The sequence below is a fragment of the Rattus norvegicus genome, chromosome 4 (genome assembly GCF_021556685.1).
Source record: "Rattus norvegicus strain SHRSP/BbbUtx chromosome 4, alternate assembly SHRSP_T2T, whole genome shotgun sequence".
Lineage (NCBI taxonomy): Eukaryota > Metazoa > Chordata > Mammalia > Rodentia > Muridae > Rattus > Rattus norvegicus.
In genome coordinates this window covers 125,689,068-125,706,240 of record NC_141537.1, presented here as the reverse complement: position 1 = coordinate 125,706,240, position 17,173 = coordinate 125,689,068, and the positions used below count along the sequence as shown (strand labels likewise).

The window sequence follows — 17,173 nt, the reverse complement described above, 5'->3', positions numbered from 1 at the left end:
GTGTGAATGTCACCCAACCCCTCCATCTGCTAGGATGGGGGATGGAAGTCTGTTGGGTGACTCTCAGTCAGTCCTGCTCTCTGGGCCTCATTGTGGATGGTAGAAGATTGGCAAGTCTTGTCCTCTTCTCCCTGATCTGGCTGAGACAGTGGGGGATGATGGTGGATGTCTAGCCCTTAGCAAGGTCCTTGCTCACCAAAACCATCCCGTGTATCACAGCAAACTTCTTCACCATTAAGGGCGGATCCTTCTGCAAGGGGCTGTCCAGGTCATACCGCAGCAGGCGGTAAGGGTCATGGTGGCACTGCCAAATAGACACACGGGAACTGGTCACCCTGATACAAGTAGATACGCATTAACTTTCCCGCATCCATCACTGTCCCTAGAGGAGGTTTCCAGATCTGCTCTGAGTCCTCTGTCGGGGAAGCCATCACTGGAGTGGCTCCTCTTTACATGACACTACTAGATTCATCCTGGGATCTGTGGCATGGGATGTCCCTCACTCTGGAAGGTCTAAAGATGGGAGCCGTGCTATGTTGCCCAGCTCAGAGGAGCCTTTCACCCCACCTTTCACTGGATGCCTCTCTTGTCCCCTTTGTAGTCTTTAGCCATTTCGGGATAAGGGCACTAATGAGCAGCTATTAGCTGGGGCAGAAACCAAGTCTCCAAGACTCACTGCCACTTGACCATCTCCCCACTACTTCAGGTCCTATCTTGGCCCCATTCATGCTGCTTGTGGCTAATAAGATAGCCAAATCTTATTCCTTAGGAGTAGTTAATAGCCCCCAGATGAACTATAGCTAACTGTACATTCCCATGAGGAATTTCCATGAAGCAGGTGAGCCCAGAGCAGGTTCTTAGTGAACATTCTCTAGACTGAAGTAGGTTGGACATGAAATGGGGAAAGGGCATCTGACTTTAGGAGGGCTCTAAATCCTGAGCTTCTGGAACTGGCTAATATCTGGGCCTGAGGGTAGATATGGAAGGCAGCACTCCTCACTACTCTAGAGGGAGGGAGAAGGTTTCCTCTGCCCTAACCCTTATACTCCAATACCCCTTAGACTTAAATTGAGACCTCAAACTGTCCTTGTCCCTGCACAAGCCACTGCCAGGGACACTCAGCTGCCTGCTAAAGCCCTGAGTATCCTAAAAGGCTCATTCTGACCTCAGGAGGTAGAAGTCACACATTCCAGCGCTGTCCTGCCATGGCCCTCTCAAGGGCCCACTGTAGCTACAGCCATACTGGAGCTGGCTCATGCCGAACCAAGGTAGATATCCAAACCCTGCCACAAGTCCAACTCACTGGGGGCAGTCGGGAACAGCCCACAGACATTTACTGAGTTGTGAGAACGTGGGTGGTGGGCATTGTCTTTGCCTTGAACAGTCACACCAGATGTAGCCATAGACTGCTAAATGCTCTGAAAGAAAAGGGCTGTGCTTTGACCTTCTCTCAAGGGGCAGAAGCAGCACCGGCCCTAGTGTGGTAACATTCATCCTGGAGGAGAAGAATGAGCAGAAGAGAGATGATGGGACAAAATGCTGCAGACAGAAAGAGGAATGTGTGCCAAGGCTCTGGAAAGAAAAGGAACTGCCAGACACCCAACCCATCCTCATACAGTGGAAGTCATTTTGGGTTCTGCCCCCTGGCCTTAGCGTGATAGGCCTTCGCACATGGCCCTGAACCAACCTGGATGCAGGGTGAAGAGCGGCCCTGCTGCCGATGGCTATACAGTGTATCCAGCAGCCACTGCAGCTGTGCGGTGCAGGTGGGGTTCTGGCTGGACATTATCCCAAATACCAGCACTTGGTTGGGGTCTCGGGGTGCAGTCAGGAAGCGCTCCAGCTCCAAGTCGGACACCAGGGGTGCCTTCACGATACATTTGCAGCCAGCCCGGATGTCTTCCTTGCGAATGAGCCTCCGCAGCACCAGTGGGCAGTCAGTGGGTGAGGCTGCCCACCTAGTAGGGCTGCGCACCTCTCGGGGCTTCCCTCTACAAAGAGCAGCAGAGTGGTGGGAGGCTGTGGGAAGGCCTCAACTCCTCCCCACTCTTGTTTCTATACAGAAAGATGCCCGCTGCAGTGCCTGGGCTATGGGAAGGTCCTGGTCTAGTTCCTCTAACAGTGTGAGGGACCCCTAATCTCTCCAGGCCTCAGTTTCCCCATGTGCAAGTTACTCAGCTTACATCTCAGAGCCATTCATGACTGTTCACCAATCCCCCTACAAGCCTCTTGCCCAGTTTAAGACAGACCTAGAATCTGATTGCTCTCCACTAACACCAATATAGCCCAGCCTCTGATTATTTCTTCAGTGGTGCCTAAGGGTTTGGGCTTCCCTCCCTGATCTCTTTTGGAGCCACTGAGGAATTCTGTCAGAATCTGACTCGGCCTCTGGAAGCCTCCCTGGGCTTTCTAGCTTATTTTCAGTTGAGGCAGGGGCAGGCTGTTTGAGATCCAGCTCCTGCTTCTTGCTCACACTTCCCAGTGCTCCACTCTGCTCACCATGCTAGGGCCACACTGACTTCTGCGTAGGCCATTGTTTTTGTCCCAGAGCCACAAACCTATTCTCTCGCCACCTTTAAATAAATATCACCTTCCTAGTGACTTTCTAAGCACCCCATTGAATGTTTCCATCTCAACACTCTTTCTTGCCTGCCTTATCCTTCTCTCAAGCCCTTCTTGCTGTTTAATATATCATACATTACCCTTATTTTATTTATCCAGTCGTATCATATCATATATCATCATCATGTCATATCATCATATCTTCATCATCATCACCATTTCTCTGTATAGCCCTGGCTGTTCTCTATAGAACAGACTGGACTCAAATTCAGAAATCCACTTGCCTCTGCCTCCTGAGTGCTGGTATTAAAGGCATGCACTGCCACCACCAGTGGCTTCTCTTACTTTTATCATTATACTTTCCTATCTCACTGCAGGTTCCAAGAGATCAGCTACTGGCAGTTCTTTGATTGGTGGACTACAACAAGAGCACTTGGCCCAACAAAGAGGCAATAGAGATTAGTCAATGCTCCAGCATTTGTCAGCCTCCTGCTGTGTGCTGACATAACGCAGGCGCCATTAGACATAAAGTACTGCTATGATCTTCCCTCTCATGATCACCATTGTACACAGTATTTTACAGGATCTGTGGCCCATGGGACAGGCATTACCTTGGCTAATTTTGTACCCCACAGCAGAGGCAAGACAGAAACAGTCATCACCATTTACAGGTTAATACAGAAAGCCCTTCCCATGAGGGCAATAGTCTGCCCAAGCTCAATGAAGTCTTTGAAGAAACAAGGCTTCCGATTAGAGCCAAGTCATCCCCAAACAAGAGCATGGTCTGTGATTCAACACTTGTTAGTTCACTTTAAATATATTCTTTTTACTTTAAATGTGAGTGTTTTGCTTGCATGTATGTGTGTGCACAGTGAACAGAAGAGGCCATCAGATTCCCTGGAAGTTACAGATAGTGTAAACCACCACCACCACCACCATGTGAGTGCTGGGAACTGAAACTGGTCCTCTGCAAGAGCAGCGGGTCCTCTTAACCAGAGCCATCTCTCCAGCCACGCACTTATTTTTGAGGTAGGGTCTTGGCAGGTATCCCACACTGGCTTTGAGCTGATGGTAATCCTCCTGCCTCAACCTTCTTGGTGCTAGGACTGTCAGCATACACTGCCATACCTAGCCTTACAATTCATAATTCTTCAGAGGAATTTTAACAATGGTAAATACTTACTAACTGAAGTTGGTGAGAGCATCTGCTTGGGGGAGAGGGGAAGAGCACGGCAATGTAGCATACAGTTAGCTTATGTGAGGTCCTGGATTAATCCACAACACCAAATAAATAATAAAAGTAGAGTAGAGAATCTCTTGTTTAAGGATCTAAACATCCAAGAGAAATGTTAATTCTATTCATCATGATTTATAGCAGAGTAAATTCAAAGTGCTCAAGGCTTTTAATGTAGGAGAAATAGACTCTACGATTTCTTACAATTTATAATAGTGGCATATAGAACGAATTATTCTCTTATTATTCTCCTAGGCAGGAGCTTCTGCCCCAGCTGTGGTGAGCAAGTGTAGATTAGGAAAGTCAACATTTGGGACTGGAGAGACAACTCAGTGAGCGACGTTCTTGTTCAAGCATAGGACCTTAGTTTGGGCTCCCGACACCCATATACATTGTGGGCCACATATATAACTCCAATGCTGGAGTTGGGGAGAGACAGATAGATCCCCAGACCTTGCTGGCTGGCTAGTTTATCTAAACTCCAAGTTTACTGAAAGACCTTTTCTCAGAAAGTTAGGTGGACAACAACAGAGGAAGACGCTGAAGTCAATTTCCAGCCTCCACATGCACACTTGCAGATAAGCACATATCAACACACACACACACACACACACACACACACACACACACACATTTTAATATGTGATGAAATGGGGACAAAGTTGTGAACAATCAATTTACCAACAAGGATTCAGAACATGTTCTTAAAATTTTAGAAACAAAGAAGTCACCAAAAGTAACAGGAGAGGAACACCAAAACTGTTCTTCCATTAAAGATGGCAGCAAAGTTAGAGGAAGATGGAGGCAGGCAGGCTGGCAGACAGCTGACTAAAACCAACCAAGACCAACCTTGGCAAAGCTCAAGAACGAGAAACTGCCAAGCTTTGGTGCAGGGAAGCAGGTGTTTCAACTGTCTTCTCTACCACTCTTCTTCTTGTGCTGTTATGAGGTGGGGAATGTGGATCAGGCTCTAGGAATTATGGCTGTGAGGCTGTCTAAGGGTTGAGCTCAGGATCTGCTTTGAGCAACTCCAGCAAATATTTGTTGAAAGCACTTATCATAGTCAGTTTCATCTGTCAACTTGACAGAAGGGAAGAGAAAACCTCAGATGAGAAATTGCCCCATCACTGTGGCCTGAGCATGTCTGGGTGTTTGCTTTATTGCTGACTGACGTGGGAGGGCCAAGCCAGTGGCCGGTGCCGTCTCTAGGTAAGTGGAGTTAGGCTGTATAAGGAGGCATCTGAGTAAGCAGGGAGAACAAGCCAGTACGGAGTGCTTCTCCGATGTCTCTGCTGCTGATCTTGTCTAGTCTGTAACCTGTATGCCAAATAAATCCCTTTCTCCTCCAATTTTATTTTGGTCAGTGCTTGTTACAGCAATGAGACCTAACTAGAACACATGCAAAGGCAAAAAAAAAAAAAAGTCAGACATGACTGCTTGTAAAAGGAAAACACATGGGTACAGACTTTAAAAAGGAAAAAAGCCAGCATATTGAAAAAAAAAAAAAAGAACTGGGAGGAGCTAGGTAGATGGCAAAATGGAGGCTTTAAAGTCTCTCAAGAACACTGAAGGATCTACATGTCAGGCTGGGGAGAAGCCCAAGAGCAGCCTCCTCTTCTCCTCTGGAACTGTGCAAGTTGAGTAAGAAAGTTGACACACAGCTGTGGCAGCCTGGGCAGGCTCAGAGTAACGATGTCCCAACACAGAGTTGTCTGGGGCAGCGTTAGCTTCTGGTGCTCTGTACTAAGCCAGCAGTTGGCCACCAGGCTGACCGAGTGCAGACCTCAAGACTTCACAGTAAAAAACAGCCCTTGCAGAAAGGGTTCATAAAGTTACTAAACAAACCTGGCACAAAGAACCCCAGGGAAACAGTGCTCTCCCACAGCTTCCACATTTAGAATAATCAGTTAAAGAACAGGTTATGAGGAATATTCAAAGGAATTATAAATAGAAACTGCTCCTTAGGAAACTTAGACATTGGACTTCCTAGAAAGGGGGCTTAAGTTGACTTTTAGATAGACTCAAAGCAACTTACGAAACAAGAACTAGGGAACCCAGAAGAACAGTGTCTCATCAAATAGCGGCTATCAGAGAGACAGGAAGTACAAAAGGTAAACTAGAGCTGAACGCACAGGGCTGAAAAGCAAACTCTGCAGTGTGTCTCAGCAGCAAGGAGAAGAGGAAGGCAGTGTGAAAACAGTGAGATCAGTACAAAGCACTCCTCACAGTGTTTACAATTTAATTGTCAAGAGACAGGAATGTGTGTGAGGTGGTGCTAAAAAGCCAGTACTCAACAGGCTAAAATAGAAGTAAACAGTTCAGCCTAGCCTGGGGTATAGTCTCAAAGAGCAGCAACAACCACAACAACAACCACACACACACACACACACACACACACACACACACACACACACAAAGAGAAACTTGAAAGCAAAATGAGAGAAGCAATTCATTGTATTTAGAGGCAAGACTGACATCAAGTAAACAAGTAACATATAAAAATATAAATAACACCATGATCTATGTTTTAATACATGGTCTCCATAAGGGATGTATTTTGGATTCAAATATACAATTAAGTTGAAAATGATAGGTTGGGAGAAAGCGTCACACAAATCATAATTAGAAGAAACCAGGAGTATCTACACTAATACCTGGAAAAAGTAAGTAAAAAAATTCATTACAGGAAGGGACTAGAGAGACCACTCAGTAATTAAGAGCAGGTACTACTCTTGCTGAAGATCCACACTTGGTTCACAGCAGCTACACTGAGTGGCTCCAGGGGATCTGACAGCCCTCTTCTATCCTCCACAAATGCTGGCACTCATGTGCACATACATGCACACATGTATAAGTAATAAAATAAAACAGAAATTATTATCGACAAATATAATAATGGGGAGAAGTTGTTCCATCCAGAAACACACTAATTATATCAGCATGCATGGAACAGTGAGTCCTAAACACATAAAAGCAAAAAGTGAGAGCTGAGGAGACACCATGAGGGATGCTGCAGACATCAGGAAGGGGCACACGGGGTTCAGCCAGTAAAGGCACCTACCACAGCTTGGCAGCCTGATATTAATCCTGGAGAAAGAGCCTACTTCAGCAAGATTCTACCTGTTCTCTGACTTTTCCTTGTATGCTGTGGTACAAGTGAGTATTCACACACACCAGTAAACACAAGTTTTCCAAAGGATGTCCTGGGGGAAAACTAGACTCTGACTTGGATGACCAATTCCCTTAGAGACCTAAACTGCTAAACGCTCATTCAAGAAAAAGCAAGTAGCCTAACCAGTTCTATATTTATAAGAACAACTTTGTCTTTAAAAGCTACCTACAAAGGAGACCTTGAGTAGGACTGTTTCGTGGTAAATCCTAACAAACACTTAAAGGAAGAGACCTGGATTCAACGTAAATAAACACAAATGCTTCACAATTAGTTTAAGTAAGCCAGTTCTGGTAAGCCAGACAATAACATTAAAAACTTCACAAACAAAAAACAAAAACAAAAAAAAACTACACAGGAATAACCTCACAAGTACATATGCAGAAGTCTTCAACAAAATTTTAGCATGATGTACCCAGCAATACAGGGAAGACAAATACTTTATAACAGAGTGAAGGTTATCGAGAAATACAAGGCTGTTTCAATATTTGAAAGTCATGTAATTATATTGACAGAATGTAATATAAAAAAAGACCCACATAGATAGACTCACTGTCTTTCTTTAGAAGGGTGCAAAGACAGCCAGGCAGTGGTGGCACATATCTTAATGCCAGCACTCAGGAGGCAGTGGCAGGCAGATCTCCGATTTCAAGGCCATCCTGGCCTAGCCACAGGGCGAGTTCCAGAACAGTCAAGGTTACACAAAGAGACCCTGTCTTGGGGAGGGGGTCTGTGGGAGAAGTACAAAGAGAAGTGAATGAAGAAAAGGATCTCTTTTTTCTTTAATATTGAAGAAACAACTATATAGCCATGTGCAAAACAAATTTCAACACATACCTTATACAAAATAATTTCAAAATAGCTGTGGTATATGAAACATAATCTAGGGGTTGGGAAATGATTCAGTGGGTAAGAGTGTTTGCTGCACAAGCATGAATACCTGAGTTCAAATCCTCAGCACATAAATAAAAAGTAAGACATGGCCACACACTCCTATAACCACAAGCTCTGAGTGAGTGGAGACAGGATTGCTAGAGCTTGCTGGGTGCCAGATGAAGTCTAAGTTCAGTGAAAAACCCTGTGCCAAGGAAAAAAGGCAGAGAGTGTGATGGAGCACTCAATGATGACATTCAATACCGCCCCCAGCAAATGTGCATATGCCACTATACATACACAGACACATACATATACATACATACATACATACATACATACATACACACATACACACATACATACATACATACACATTCACAATTTCAGCAGCTTTACAAACCTTAACATTTGCCAATCACATAAAATTGCACAATTTGGCAGCACAAAAGTGTGAGGAACCGAACACCTATAACATTAGTATGTGTGGTCTCCGGCGTGATCACATCATAAGTTGTTATATGGTGATGAGAAAGAATGAGTAAACCTCAAATCATAATACTGGGTAAAAAAAAGCCACACTCCAAGAAAACCAACCATATACAACCATTAAACAAAATTAAAACAGAAGCTAATCTGTGGTGCTCATAGTGTTTGGTCTTGGGAAGAAGGAGTCAGAAACTGAAATTGGCATAGAGGATTTCTAGGTAAGGGTCTTCCTGATTTGGTGGCTAGAGGGTCTGTGCACTTGAGCCATCTGATTAGAATTTTCTCGTTATTTTGTGAAAAATTCATATTTTAGAATATTACTTTAAATATACCCATCTATTTATTTTGTGGGCATGCATGTGCCCTGGCATACATGCACCTGGAGATCAGAGGACGACTTGTAGGACTCAGTTCTCTTCTATCATGTAAGTTCCTAGGGATTGATCTTAGGTAATCATTTTGATGACAGGGGCCCTTACCTGCTAAAACATCTTACAAGCCCCAAAATATACATATTTTTAAGCTTTAAAAAATAGATAAATCTGTTGCGTTTCCTTCTACATGTGGAATGGCATCTCTAGAATAACAAGCCACCTTGATCAATCTCCTACTGTTCTCAACTCATATCATGGCTTCATTCTTTTAAAAACCAGATTTTTAAAATTACATTGTGTAGCCGTCTTTTTGGCTACTTTGTGGCTTTTTTCTTCCACCCTTCTCCACCTACTTTCTACCCTTTCAAGCCCCTAATGCTAAATAGGAGAGAAGCAAGGATAGAGGAAAAGAGGGCAGTGTTATCATTAGAGTTCTTCTTGCTGAGTCCAGTTACCTATTTCCTTCCTGTTGTTTTTCCTTTGTGCATGACTACTTAACAAACCGCAACCAATGTCCAACCAAAAGCTTGCCCCACTCTCAGGGCCTAGCATCTGTGCACCCTCTGAAAAGTCCCCAGAATGCCAGACATCACACAACCACAGAAACTCTCCACCAGAGCGTGAGGCAAATCACAGTCAGCAGCTGTGGACAAGCTGAAGCAGCCCCGCATCCCACACCAGGGATTAACAAAAACATAATATTTCTGTGTTTCAAAAGAAACCAAACTTCCAAACTTCTCACTACAGCACTAATCGTGTATATATGTCTGTGCCACAGCACATGTGTGAAGATGTGAAGTGCAACTTTTAGGAGTCAGTTCTCTCCTACTATGTGGGGCCATCTCACCAGCCCCTTTGTAGCACCCAGCCACACTGATCTTCCCAGCGTGCACACACTGAGCTGGTTCTTGTCCCCAGGAACTGCCTTCTGCTTGTCTCTCATCCTTCCCCCATCCCTTTAAATACCACTTTACAACAGTTTTCCTGACACTGATTGAAGGTAGCCTTACCAGCCTACTCCCAATCACTCTGTTCCAGAAATGGGTTAGTCTTTTCTACAGTGGACTAGACAGTAGCTATCCCAGCCTTCAGAGGCCCGATGGGCTCTGTCAGAACGACTTAACATTTCCATGCTCTGGGAAAGCAGCTATGGAGGGTAGAAAATGACAGGTGAGTGTGCTCCACCAGAATATTGTCCAAGAATACTATTGAGTTTCCCCTCATTTCATATGTCATAAAACAGCCTTCTTTTGGTTTTCCACAAAGTACTTAAAAATTGATAAAAATTAGGCAGCCAGGGTAGGTCTGGCCCATGAGCAGTCCCTATTATGACACAGTGTACTGAAAGCTTTTCTTATTAGCCCTGCCGCCACCTGAAATGGCATCATTTTGGGGCCAGTGAGATGGCTTATCAAGTAAAAAGGTTCTTGTGACCAAGCCTGAAAACTCAAGTTCAAGCTCTGGAACCCACACAGTGAGGAGAAAACCCATTCCCCTGAGGTGTCCTCTGGTCTCCACCTTTATCCCATGCTGTGTGTGCACTCATATGCGTGTACACACACACACAATCAATGTTCAAAAATAAAAGATATCACTTAAGCACCTATTTGTCTCCTATTCTTCTCCACCCCTAGAACTGGAGCTACAGAGGGAGGGGCTTGTGCGGTTCCCCCGCATCTGCACTGCCCATCGAGTCCCATGACTTTACAGAAGAAATGAAGGGCTAAGCCAACCTTGAGACTTTGACAGGGACTTTGCTGCTCTTCTTTCGAGTACGGATCAAGGATGGGGGTACATATTCCTCCTTCACTGTGTCCTCAACTATGGAGTCTGGTCGGGCTGGCTGGGTTCGTGTAACGGTTTCTCCTTGGTGTAAAGTTGCATTCCGCATCTTATCTTGATTAGACCCGGATTTCAACTTGACCCGAGTAGCTTCTATGTCTTCTTTTTTTGGGGAGGGATACTCTAAGGTGAACAGACCTGTCAACAGGAATGCTGTGGTTACTTTCTCAAACTACAAGGTCAGTTCTGACTCTGCTTCTTGGCTCCTACCACCTGGACTACTGGAGTCTATTTTAGCTCACACCCACTAACCCTCACTGCCTCCTGTCCAGTCTGCCTTGCTCTGCATCTAACACACTGCCCTACTCAGCAGTCAGCATGAATGAACACATCTTATTTCTACTTGTTCTGCAAGACCCAGCTTCAATCTTACTTTCCCCAGATGCCCTGTGAGCTCTGTGATCTCTACAGTATTCCACAGTAAGGTCAGGTCCACCTCGTGTTCCCTTCCCTGAGAATACAATCTCTCAGGTCTCTACACTGAGCTGACTTCGTCCTCTTCTTTGCCGTGTTATGGGAGTTTTAGGTTTTTCTATCTTGTCTTCTCTACTTGGTCCAGTAGAAATTTCTGAGGTCAGAGACCTATTGTTCCTTCATTCACCTAGCAAGCATTTACAAAATGGATGCTAGGCATAAAGACAGCCCAAGATAGTCCCTTTGCCGCTGAGAACTTGTGACAGAGGACAAAGGGGGTGGAAAAACAAGGGGATATTCACAAGACTGAGTAACAAGATTTATAACTAGAGCAGTGTAGAGATCTTTTAGAACAGCCATGGGAACCACCAGAAAGAGGTGGGGAGCCTCACTTTGGGAGGAAAGTCAAGGAAGGCTCACAAAGGAAAGGCACCGTTGAACTAAGTCTCTGCTGCAAGAGAGGGACTCCTTGTAGAAGCTGTGTGGGGAGCATGGCTGCAGCCCCAGCTAGGAGATAGTAGCACCTTGCTCCCAAGGACTAAGCAGAGTGGAGACCACAGATATGGAAGGCTCCTGAAGCTTCTCATATGGGGCCTGAGAGTGCTCTGTGTCTAGCAGTGACAGTCTTGTAAAGGGACTAGATTTTTCTCTTCTGAGGTCATCCACAGAGGAGCAGTAAGCCCCAGTTGTAAAGGATGACAGAGGGCATAAGGGACAAAGCAGAAAGGACACAGAGGGATGCACAAAGTCTGTGAGAGATAGGAAAATAACATAATTGCATGGAGACACTAAAAACACATAGCAGGAGAGCTTGGAAATTAAAGTTATCTCCATTCATAGTCCCAGCTGTGTGTCCTCTTAGAAAATACTGGGTGTCTCTACCTCTTAGAAAGCTGAGGCTCAAGAGGTGAAAAAGACTGAACTTTGAGACATGTGACCCAAGATTTGAGAGGCTTCCTAGTAGGCCTATGCATCTGTCTGCCCTTACCTGCTGCCAGCAGCACAGAGTTCATAAACTGAATCACAGTCTTCTGAAACCGCTTCTTGATCTCAACCAGGCCTCTGTTTATCTTGGACACCTTTTCATCAATGGTGCTGATTCTGCGAACTGGCTGGAGAGAGGCAAAGGGGTTGGGGGCAGTGGGCCCCTGCCCTCAGGGAGCTATCTGCCTGCTCAGCAGGACTGACTGCTCTGAAGGTTAAGTGGCTGTTCCTTCTGCCTAAAACACATCTCTGCTTCTCTTCACCTAGTCCTTTCAGCACACTGGGCCAGACCTATCCTACTGGAGAGGGCTTCTCTGACTCCACTGTGTTGTGTGACTGCAAGGTAAGTTAGCACTTAACTAAGTGATTGGGCATACTTGTTCTGTCCCCCTACACTGCAAGCTTTGGGGAGGTAAGGACTGGGTCTCATGTCCTTTGATTTCATGCAGAAGGTACTCAGTAAATGCTATTGCTTTGTGAATGGCTGGATAGACAAAGGCTCCTCTGGAGTGTCACTGACAGTAGTGCATAAGCAGTTTAGAATCCTTCTGCTTGGTCAGTCACCAGAGTACTGGTTCTGGACAACTCCTAGCTGAAAAGCCAAGCTGGCCAAGGTTACAGAGACCAGCAGGTCATCCACATCATAAAGGGCCAGGCTCTCACCTGGAATTGGGGCTACTCTGAAGGGTCATTTGGCTTCAGGACTTCCTGTGGTATCCCAGATACTTTTTGCATCAGCTTCCCTGAAGTTCACCTCTCTCTGCCCTAATCCTCAATGCAGTTGTTTCCAGTAGGCTTCTGTGTGCTAGTCTCACTTTCCAAAGATGCTGCTCTGAATAGCCAAAGCTATTGAACGTTTCTACTAAACACCCACATCTCCCTGTCCCCATCATGTCTGCCTGGGGTCTTGTTCATTTTCCCACTTCTTTTATCCCTAAACTTGGCTCCTGAAGAGTAGGTTCTATGCCTTTTCTATTGCTTACCTAGCAGAGTGAAAGTATGAGACGTTTCCCTCTGTGAACTTTAAGCCTCAGGTGGAGTTAGTCAGAGGAGGAGTAGAAGAATGATCAGGACAAGGGCTAAGCTGGTAAGAACCCCCATGAAGGATGGCTCCAGTTACTAGCAAAGCCTGAGTCATTCTTCTGAGCAGGCCAGTCGCTACTGCTGGGCTAATTTTATTTATTTACTTGTAATTTATATCCACACTGATTCCAAAAAGGATCCAAGGCAGTGCTATGGGCTAATAAAGCATTTAAGCCAAAGCATCACTTCGCTTCCAAAGTGCTGCCTACATAGAAATATTTAGTGAGGAGCTGAGCCTCAGGGCTGTAAAAGCTGGGGCTGCCATTCTGCCTGTCACTATGATAGGTGGCTCTCCCTGGGATGGGTGTCTGGGGAAACCACTTAAACAAGCTTCCCAGTGACAGAGATACTATCCTCCCCGAGTCCCAGACTTTCTAGGTAGCCATGCATTTTCACAGAACCAGAGCCAAACAAGCGATCTGTGGCTGAAAAGGCTGAAAATCCCAGGACAGAGTTAAAGTTGGGTTGGCCTTTACACATCACTATATAGATAGGGAAACTTTCCTATACCAGGAAAGTGCCTGGACCGAGGGCCTGGGGTCTCTTCCTAACCTGGGAGACTCAATGCTCTGAAAGTTGTCTTTGTCCTTGAAACTGCCAGTCCCAAGGATCTAAGATGACCAGATATCTGAGTTGGGAGTTCATGCAAAAATAACTTGAAACGCTGAACCTTGTTTTTCAGGATGAAGTTTGGAAATCCCATTGCTCACAGGAAATTATTACATTTATTTTCATTTGTTTCTGTTCATCTAGTTATAAATATACATTATAGAAGACACTGTGCCTTTTTAAATAGAAGCAATTACAGACAATGCTTTTTTGGCAAGTCAGCTTCCTCCATTACTAGTGTGTGTCATCTATAATGCAACATGTTTTCTGAGGCTATTTTAACGCATCAGCCTGTTTATCCCTGTGTTGAATGTCCCCAAGATAGTCATGTTCCTTGAGTTATTGTGTCATTTTAAATAACTTGTCATCCTTCTACTTCCTGTCAGACTGGCCTTTGTGAGACCCTTGATGGAGACCTACCCTCAATATTTAGCACAGTATAGCAGAAATACAATGCAAGCTAGCTTAATGCTTGGCAGCCATATTCAAAACATCCTAAACGTACAGTTAATTCTAATAATATATTTATTTTCTCGAGTATATTTACAATGATCATTTAGCTTACAATAAAAAATTGGCAATTACTGAGAAATTTTGCATTCTCTTCTCATTAAATTTTTGAAACACAGGATGTATTTTTACTGAGATTTCAAATCAATTTGTGCTCCTTGCACTTCGAAGGTTCAACAGCCTTGTGTGACTGGTACTGTGTCTGCCAGCTTGGGCAGTACAGCATGAGCTTCTAGTTCTGGCTCACTACAGGTGCACTAAAGTAAGGCCAAATTCCACTTGAATTACTTAGTCTTCCCAGGCCGAGAGTGCATGTGAGCACACAGACTTGAGAGTCATTTCATTCAGCTCCTCTGGTCTTTAGGTTGCTTACGTCATGTCCTCAGAAAACACTAAGAGATTATCAGACATAGTATACATTAACAATGACCATTAGAAGAATCTGGGACCAGTGGACATGAGAGGCACCATGCAGGCTTACTCATCACAGCACGTTCATTCATCTAGCCTACGTGCCTGCCATCTGTGCTTCCTTCCTCTCTCACTTTCTTTTTGCTAGGGAAGGACTAGACTCCCATGTGCTATTAAATACTCAGTACTGTACCTAAGCCCGCTGTAGTTATAATCCTTGCCACTGTGTAGTCTGAGCTCACAGGCACCTGAGTGTCCTTGGTGTTTCTATGAGAGCTTTGGTAAACAGCTTTCCTCGTGTCTGCAGCTCCCATACACCTCTGTTGCATGGCGTGACCAGGCTGGACTCTTACCTAGTATGTGTTCTTCATCCCTTCTGCCAGACTGAAAGGTCCAGACTAGAAACAAGACTCATTTCTACATCTCCAGCAGCTACCACGACATACTGTTAGAGCTAATAAATGTTTGCTGAATTATTTAATAAATTAATGAAAGAGAAATTGTGCAGTGAGGATCATATAGTGAGGATCTACAATGAATGCCTGCCCCATGTCTCTGTGTAACCACAAAGTAGTCAGCTGTGTCTGAGGGCCTGAGAGTTGATGACATGCTATGGTAATGTCCCATAGCTTAAGAACACCTTGGTCAGGTCCTTAGAATTGCTCATTCAGCCAGGATGCCACTGAGGGAAAAACAATACTGTTTGTAATTCCTGCAGGTGGACAAGTGAAAACAGGGACTGGCACTGGGCAAACTGCCTCTTGTTCTAGGAACCAATCCCAGCAATGATTTTTTTTTTTGGTTCTTTTTTTCAGAGCTGGGGACCGAACCCAGGGCCTTGCGCTTCCTAGGTAAGCGCTCTACCACTGAGCTAAATCCCCAGCCCCCCCAGCAATGATTTTAACAGGTGAATTACAGTGATCTGCCCTGTTCACACGAGCTCTCGGTTAGCCCAGTCTCACTTCCATGCCAAGTGTTGTCTTTTGGACACCTCAAAGTTTAGGGATGGCATCTTATTCATTTACTCTATCTGTTCTATGATGTTGTTTTAGCCAGGCCACAGTTGGACCAATGAATGGAAAGATTGGACTTAAAAAGGTTCTATTGTATCTTTATCCTCTCAAAAAATAATGGGAAAGCACAGCCATCTCTCCGCTTATGGGGTCTATATTCTCACAAATGTGAACATCTCCACAGATACCTCAACTTATTCAAGTCCCTTGGCGTAGGGTTCACCATTTCCTACACCCATGCCCTGTGTCTTTTAGCTATCTCTAGATTGCCTGGCAAACTAGTACAATGAGAGTCCTACACCAGTCATTGCTTCACTGTGTGCTGTTCAAGGAGTAAGAGACAAGCAGAATGTGTATGTGTGTTCAGTTCAGACACAGCACCTTTTTCTGAGAAATGTCCATTCATAGCTGCTTAAGCGTGGGGACATGGAGGAGCCTTGCCTACAACGTAGCAGGAGAATGCCCTGGCATGGTAAGCTCTGCTGAGACACCCCGAGTCACAGCTAGATGCCCCACATGCTCTGCCCTACTCATCCACTTTGCCTTACCCGTTTGTCGTGCAGCACGGTATGGGGACAGCTTTTGGGCGACACACTGAGTGTTACCGTCTCATTCATGGAGGTGAAGGTGACAGAGATAGAGTCCTGCCCCAAGACTGTTAGCTTCATTTGTTCATTCACCTGCAGATAGAGAAGTCAGCACTCGTGGATCTCTGCTTCTTCCTAGCCCAAGGCACAAACTCAGTTTAGCTTGGGCTGAGATGTGTAAGCTTTCTGGGTCTTATGCCAGAATCTAACTTTCATAGAGAAGACAGAATACCCATGCCCTTTTGGAGATTTACTGAGAAAAGTCAGCAATTTCTGTTTTTTCTCTTCCAACTCACTCTTGAAACAGTTGCAAAGCACTGTGCCAGTCAGGGGAGTCAGCTTGAGTCCTGTAGACACACTGGAATACCTTGTGGGTGCAGGATCAGACAGCTGCAACTACTCAGGCACCAACTAACTTGAATCTTGTTCTGCTAGTAAGCTGTTCCATCTCCCTGAATCCCAGACTCTTCAGCATGAAATATGGAGCTGCTGTTCAGTTCAAATGATAGTTTTTGGTTTTGGTTTTTCAAGACAGGGTTTCTCTATATAGCCCTGGCTATCCTGGAACTTGCTCTGTAGACCAGGATGGCCTCAAACTCAGAGAGATTTACCTGCCTCGGCCTCCAGAGTGCTGGGTTTAAAGGTGTGTGCCATCACTACCACTTGACCAAAGGACATTTTTTAATGGCAGGGGAGTCTTTCTATGTCATAAATGCTCCTGCCTCTCAGGAGAGGATGGTTCAGACATGGAGAGCAGAGCAGCCTGTTTACTTCTCGACAGTTTGCCAGTCCTGAGCATTAAGCATTATTTATGCAAGGCCACAGAGCATGCAATCCTCCACCACTGTGTTCCTCCCAGTCTTCTGGGCTCCAGTCTACAACATCTCTTTACCTACAGATATGCCCCTAGGCTGTTCTGATTCAAGAGAGCTCTCTTCTCTGCTCCTTCTTTTGTTAGTCCAGATGTTGGCCCAGTAGTCAGGGCCTCACTGTCTCATCATTGAGACATCTCTACCTCA

At 45.1% G+C, this 17,173-nt stretch overlaps 1 protein-coding gene and 1 long non-coding RNA gene across 8 annotated transcripts in view; one reads left to right on the top strand and one right to left on the bottom strand.

Annotated features, from left to right (window-relative positions):
- Fam194c (family with sequence similarity 149 member C) overlaps positions 1 to 17,173 on the bottom strand; it is a 47,433-nt gene that overhangs the window by 8,060 nt on the left and 22,200 nt on the right. For all 4 annotated transcript variants that reach the window (XM_087658812.1, XM_087658814.1, NM_001134623.2 and 1 more), the window contains 5 exon segments: positions 16,116 to 16,247; positions 11,946 to 12,069; positions 10,435 to 10,681; positions 1,688 to 1,991; positions 197 to 304 (listed from right to left, as the gene is read on the bottom strand). In XM_087658812.1, the coding sequence (XP_087514938.1) occupies positions 197 to 304; positions 1,688 to 1,991; positions 10,435 to 10,681; positions 11,946 to 12,069; positions 16,116 to 16,247 (915 nt within the window).
- Positions 1 to 17,173, top strand: part of LOC102554857 (uncharacterized) — a 65,468-nt gene that overhangs the window by 35,697 nt on the left and 12,598 nt on the right. The window lies entirely within an intron of this gene.